The sequence below is a fragment of the Hipposideros armiger genome, unplaced genomic scaffold (assembly GCF_001890085.2).
Source record: "Hipposideros armiger isolate ML-2016 unplaced genomic scaffold, ASM189008v1 scaffold_541, whole genome shotgun sequence".
Classification (NCBI taxonomy): Eukaryota; Metazoa; Chordata; class Mammalia; order Chiroptera; family Hipposideridae; genus Hipposideros; species Hipposideros armiger.
The window spans coordinates 87,295-94,370 of NW_017731891.1; the positions used below are offsets into that span (position 1 = coordinate 87,295).

General features: G+C 46.0%; 1 protein-coding gene across 1 annotated transcript in view; it reads left to right on the forward strand.

The window, feature by feature from the left end:
• Window positions 1-7,076, forward strand: part of FAM124A (family with sequence similarity 124 member A) — a 92,820-nt gene that overhangs the window by 34,213 nt on the left and 51,531 nt on the right. The window contains 1 exon segment of the mRNA XM_019668869.1: window positions 749-1,482. Coding sequence (XP_019524414.1) covers window positions 749-1,482 — 734 coding nt within the window.

Here is a 7,076-nt window from a genome sequence, read left to right on the forward strand (position 1 = left end):
ACACACATCGCACAGGCAGTAATGGTCCCACCACGTCTCCCTCACCGCTAACCATAGCCATAGTAAGCTCTGACAGCAAGAACATGGGGCTTGTTCCTGGAATGTTCTTCCCTGTGTTTCTAGCAGCAAGATATCATGACTCGGCCACCCTACCATCAGGACACTGTCAACAGGACAACTCAACAGCTGGGGCTTGATCTGTCAATAAGCGTTTAGTGCTAGCACAGCACCTCGCATAGGGCATGAAGAAAGGATTCCATAAATGTTAAATGAATGAACAAAATAAACCACCGAAATAAGCAGACCAGAAGAGTGCAGTGGTAGAGGGAACATTTGCAGGGTAAGGCACTATGATTTAGGAAATACTAAATGGTGTCCCCTTAATGCTGCAACATCTTCTCTTCTGGGCCTGTTATCCCTTCCAGATCAATGGAGAATGAACTTTCTGCTGCCAGATAGAAAGTATATTCAACCTGATGAAGTACAGCACCAAAGGTTTCCTAACACTAATGGTTCCCAGCTTGGGAACCATTCATAGCAATAATGCATTAGTTTTTGCTGCTAGTACTCCAACAGTAGTTTTTGCACATGATCTTGGGATCAGATAATCATAACAACTGGGGAGTCAGTTCATTTCGAATTTAGTTTGCCTTCCTGCCAAGGCTTTGCATGTATGTCATCACTGGACACCTGAATGAAATAGTAATTTGGGGATTTTTTTTTTTTGTTTTTCTTTTTGTGCTCCCAGGTGAGCTTTCCGTGGAGGAGGCGCAAGACCCTTTCCTGGTTAGCATCCACATAATCGCAGACCCAGGTGAATCCCAACCCCTGCAGGAGGCCATCGACAAGGTCTTGGCTTGGATCCACCCAGACTTGCAGCTGTTCCGGGTGTCCGAAAGGAGGGCTTCCCGGCGGCGGCGGAAGCCACTGAAGGTGGCGCAGCCCGCGCTGGCGGTGGTTCTCTTCCTGCAGGAGGAGTACGGCGAGGAGCAGATCCTGCAGCTGCACCGCACGCTGCAGCGGCCGCCCTGGCGCCACCACCACACGGAGCGCGTGCCCGGCAGGTTCCTGCCTTACCTGCCCTGCAGCCAGGACTTCTTCACGCTGGCCCCTGGGACGCCACTGTGGGCCATCCGGCCTGTGCACTACGGCCGGGAAATCGTGCGCTTCACTGTCTACTGCCGCCATGACAACTACGCAGACATCCTCAAGTTCTATGAGCTGATCCTCAGGCGGAGCCCCACCCAGAAGAAAACGGACTTCTGCATCTTCCCCATTTTCTCCAACCTGGATGTGGACATCCAGTTCTCCCTGAAAAGACTGCCCTGTGACCAGAACCCGGTCCCCACCGACTCCTCTGTGCTGGAGTTCCGCGTCAGGGACATCGGCGAGCTAGTGCCTCTCCTGCCCAACCCCTGCAGCCCCATCAGTGAGGGGCGCTGGCAGACCGAGGACCACGATGGGAACAAGATCCTTCTGCAGGTATGGGGCTGTGAGGGCGGGGGGAGTCTGTTTGCGGGGACCAAGAAACAAGCGGGTTGGCTCTGCCAGAAACACCAGTTAGTATACCTGTTACAGAAAAGTGAGTTAAGAAGAAGGAGGGATCAATGACCCTCTATCTGGACTTACACTAAGTCAAGGTGTTCATACTCTACGCCAACGAGGAGGCTTGGGGGCTGTTCCCATTGATTCTTTTCACTCTACTGCCATGGCCATGTGCCTCAGGCAAGCAACTACCAATCCCCCTCTCCCCTCAATGCCTCTTCACCTGTGTTTGAACACCCACTAAATGCTCGTGGCTCCTGGGATTTCAGATGAGCTTACATCCTGGGGAACTTGTTAGTAGATTCCTGAATCTACTCCCTCACACTTAAGGAGTTTTTAACCAATGTATTCTTTACTCCCACAAAGGAACATAAGTAAAACCCAACTCTGAAAATAGTAAAACATATCACATTCAGTAGAGACGGTATCTGTTTTCTTCCTCACTCTGGTGCCACCCCATCTGCCCTTCCACCGCTGGGCAGTGATCGCTTGCAAAATGACTTTCTCATAAACATTTTAAGGAGTAAGTGATGCCTTTGGAGCTTCTGGTTTCATTAAGCTTGGGAAGGGGTGAGTGAATACATTTTAAGGAAATGGATGCAGTAGATTATCCAGTTCCTTCCTTGGTTAATGCCTTTGCTCAATTACTGGACCCCTTTCTCCTTCCATCCTTCCGGTAGCTGTCCAACACTCTTTCAAGATCATTAATTACATTCTGAATTCAAAATTCAGCATATAGTTTTAAGAATGTCCGACACCTGGCCCTACCTATAAATGCTTTCCAAACCCAGGCTTTCTTGAATTAACATATAAATCAGTTTGAGGAATGTAGAACTTTGTTTTTCTGAAAAGCCTCTGCCCGGTGAGTTTTCACTTTTGGCTACCTGAAAGGAGAAAACTGATAGCAAATTAGTGGCCATTGTCTTGAAAGGTGCTGACTGTAGTTACTTGAATCACAGGTAAAGTTTCAGTGTTTGTTGGTTTTGGCATTAACCATCAGAACAGTAAANGTGGTCCCTCCTCCAAAAAGCCTTCTCAGATACCCTCTGGAGAAAACATTGCTCCTTCCTTTGTCATGTGGTAGTAAATTGGAATTGCATCATGCTCATGTTTAACTCACACAAATTGGAGAATACATGCTCAGTCAGAGAGAGGGGGAGTTTAAATAATTCCACCCACCATTCTACCCCATGATCATGGGAGTACTCAGACTTGACTCTGCTGTTACCGTAGTCATCCTTTGGTTCCAGAAGCCTTTTAAGCTCTCAGAATCCTCTTGTAGAGTGAAAGGTATAGCCTGAGTGTGTGTGTGTGTGTGGGGGGGGTCTAGACTATTCTTTTATAACACAGCCATGAAGCAAGCCTGCTGTTTCACCTGGTGTTCAATCAAAGGAACATCTGTCTGGCTGTGTTATCTTGCTGCAAGTCAGTACCTTCAGTACTGTATTGGAAATTTAAGAGACTTTCAGTGGTAACAGTGTCTATAAGTAATTTATTTCATGGTGACTTTAGAATCCAACCGCTGCCTAAGATACTACTCTACTGTATTTCCTATAGGCACATATCAGATTGAATTTTAATTTTTTATATCTTTGTTTCCCAACTAAATAATGAAGTGCTCATTTGTGGCTTATGGTTCTTTAGAGGGCTGCTTACTGCCTATGGTTGCACAGGCTGTGCACTGCACAAGTCTAATGGTGCATTATACACACCAGAGTCTATGTAAACGGACTCCCATAGTACTCAGTGGTACTAGCTTCCTTGTCTCCCCAGTGCCTAGTACATATTGATTACTCAAGAAATGTGTGAATGAATGAGTGAGAGAAAAGGCAACAACAAACTAAACTAACTATTCCCAAGTGAGATATCTAATAGTCAAGAGTTGGGGTGAAAATTCAGACAGGTTTTGATCCAACAAATTGAAAACCGTGTTATTACAGGTGCATATGATGGAATGTACCTGTAAGCCCACTTGGAATGTCTTCTTTACCTAAACAACAGCAATTACCTTTCGTCCTGTGACTTGGTCAAGATTCTGGTCCCTAAAAGCACATCACACTCCTCAGACATTATTGACTGCATGATCGCCACATGCCTAACACCTTAGTGGACATTGTGAGGCATGTGTGTGAAGACAGATCTAGATTCTAGATGACTGTAGCCCCCAAGTCACAACAGACTCCCACATTTCTTGATTGCCCTTGGATGAGTCATAAAGCTTATATAAAAATGCAAATAAGAGCCATTTTTTCAAAGAACAAGACTTTTATCAGGTTATCTGATAAAATATGCTGAATATTTCTGAATTAGAAATATGCCAGTGTGGCCAGCAAACTGTTCACCCCATGGGAAAGTGTTGCCAAGTTAAGCAGTCAACTCCACACTTGGGAGTCAATGCTTCCAGATGTTCTGCCAGAGGATATAGGGAGAGGAACTGACCCATTCAGGATGTATGGGCTTCTGGGTGGACACGGCCTGAGGAGAGGCCCAACACACANCAGTTTCAGAGCCCAACCAAGCAGGCTGAGGTTTGGGTCAGGAAACCAACAGGATGATTTTAGAAAGGGTGACTTGAGAGGTGAGAAAGCACACTGGTGAGGAGCATGGAGACCCCAACTGGTCTTTAACAACTCAGTTAATATTTCACCTGCAAAATGGGGAGAATACACCTTTGTCGTAATGTGGTTTTAAAAATTCAATTAGATAATATATGCAAAGCTTTCAGGACAGCATCTGGCAAATAATAAGAGCTTAATACACGGTTATTTTTATGTAAGTTATTTTCTGTTCACGTTAACGGACCCCAAAAAAAGGAATATACAGGAGAGGTGAAATATTGGGGAAGAAAAATGTAACAAATACTCAAGTTGCTAGTACCCTTTCTGCCTCATAGAAGGTCTGAACTCGTGCAGTGCTTTACTTAAAGTTGTTTTTGTCTTACATTCTGAAAGGAAAACCTAATTGTATATAATCACATAGGAAATAATCATCCTTGTCCTCATGGGAAGCACAAACTAATCTGAAGCTGTGTTCATGTTGCGTGGACAGCTCCTGTCCTCTAAGCAGCCCTGGGGAGGCCCGTCCATCGCCCGGTCCGTTTTTGGTCTGTGCCTTGCCCTGACTGAACAGGTGCTCTCTGCGGTCCTTCAAGAAGACGTGTAACAGATATGATAAAGGCAGAGCGTATCCCCATAGTCGCAGCGTCTCTGCTTCTCCAGGGAGGCGGACAGGCTTTTCATGACAATTAATTATTCACATTTTCTCTCCTTCCCCTCAAATGCTTGGTTTCCTATCTAGCTCCGTGGAGGCAGATTTTTCTCTGGGGCGTGTGTAACCTGAACCCCCTGATGGCAGTTTGGCGCTGCATTCTGTGGCTCTCTGAGCCTGTTTATCTTAGACTCATGTGCAGTGGGCACATGCTGGCGATGGCCTGAGCCTACTAACGTTGCCGCTCCTTGTCCTCCCTCTTCTCGGGGCAGGATTTTAGCCACTGACATCTCCCTGGTTCTTAAGAGTGCAAAAGGAGGAGAGCTATGGAGTTGGGTCAATTGGCCGCACCCAGAGCTGCCCAGGCAAGCTGGTGCTTGAGCTGGTGCGTGGTCCAGTGCCTTCTAGCCCCACCCCCCTGCTTCGTCCGGGCATCTTGCCCTTTTGCAAAGCTGTGAACATTCACTCATCCGTGCAAGCTCAGCGTGGTCTTTGTTACTGCTCTCTGGTAAACTTTTGTGCAGCTGATAGAGATGGCCTGATACTGAGCATCCTGACAACTCTGTCTTGAAGACTCAGAAGCTGCCTTACTCCAGGTCTCTTCACGCCGAGGTGCTCACGCCCATCTGCAGGCTTTCCCTGTCACTCTTCTGCTTCCCTTTCACTGTTGCACCCACCTGCAGTGCTGGCCTCTTTTAGTTGCCCTCGGGGATGGTGCTCAGATGTAAAGACCTGGGCATGTGCCATGGGGAGGCCGTTTCTGGGTTATTCCTCAGACTCAGGGCCAGAAGAAAGAGATGTAAATGGTTGTCCAAGACATGAAGCTATTGGCTGGTGGCTGAGAAGCCAGCCAGTCAGAAGGAGGCAGGCGAGCAGTAGAGAGAGGCAAAGTAGTAGTATTGTGGCCAGAGGTAGCTGGAGAGTGACAGCTGCTCTTTCTGCTGTCAAACGAATCCAGCAGAGAGCATGAGCACGCGTCTCTGCAGATCTGTGGGGTGACTGTGCACATAAAGTTAGATGCTAGATGATGCCCTGGGCAGGTTACTTCACCTCTTTGTGCCTCAATTTCCTNGGAGTTCCTTGATGAGCAAGTCCTTGGGATAGGCTTTGGTTGGGATAGGCTTTGGTTAACACCCTCCTCTCTTGTCTGTTTTGTTTTGATAAATGTACTTTACTTCTTAAAACAGGAGCACATTCTAACCCTGTCGTTTGCAAGCCCTGAGGCCTTGTCTCCAAATCTACAGAATTCTGTTGAAGTTCTGGCTCTCTCAGGATGCTTTGCTACTGATGAAAATGACAAGACATGATGTAGTCGAGAAAGAATGGAAATTACTGAGTAGAATAAAGGATTCTGTGTAAAATACTAGATATGTCAGTCATTTTGAACCCGTTAGCTTTTTTATGCACAAAAGGTCTTAGTACCTTATTAAGCATTGGACACTGGTGTGTGTCAGACTGTGTTACCTTCTCATAAACTTTCAAAATCATTATAGTCCTAAGGACTTAAATCACTACACTAGATATGTTTAAGTGTTTTTAGCTGCATTCATAGCTACTCAGACTAATGATGTATCAACGGTCCTCTTCCGGAAGGCAGGTCAAGCTACGTCGGAATTTAGTGTCTTTGTCACTACTCTCTGGGTAGGGTCTGGCCTTTGCTTCCTTCCCCCTCCTCTTCCCACCTGGAGATTTGTTTCAATGAAAATTAGAAATACATTTTAAGTAAAATGGATACCTCATTGCCAGGTGGAAAAAAATGCAAGGTACCTGAAGTGTCTGCCTTACGTTCTATATATATTTTTTGTCTTGATAAGTGTCCTGGTTTCAGAATGAGCTCAAGAACATCCAGTTCCCTAACATTGTTTCCACAGTGGAAATGAAAATTGAGAGAGCAGTCCAATAACAGTGATAGCAAAGCCATACTTGTTACAAAGCCTGAGAGAGGGGCCTAAGGCTAAGAAAGATTCCATATTCTTCTCTTCTGTCAAATGAAGATACAGGTTTCGGGCTAACCATTAGAGCCTGTAGTCCACTCTTCAATTGCAGGAAAGTTCTGTGAATTCAGGCTGAGAGAGGAGAACCTTATTATCACTATGATGATCCCTTATGTTAAAAACTCATTGTCACCTCATTGCCACCAGATTCCCACTGTTCCCAACCCGGCATCTAATTTTGACTTCAGTTTGGGGCTAGCAAGTGGGGACCAACCTTGCTACTTTCACAGCCCAAGGTTACAGGCCAACCAAAGGCCTTGTCGAAATCTTATAAAATTCCTAAAAACTGAGAAAGTCTGAGATTTTATCTTATGTCTTAGCAGGGGCAAA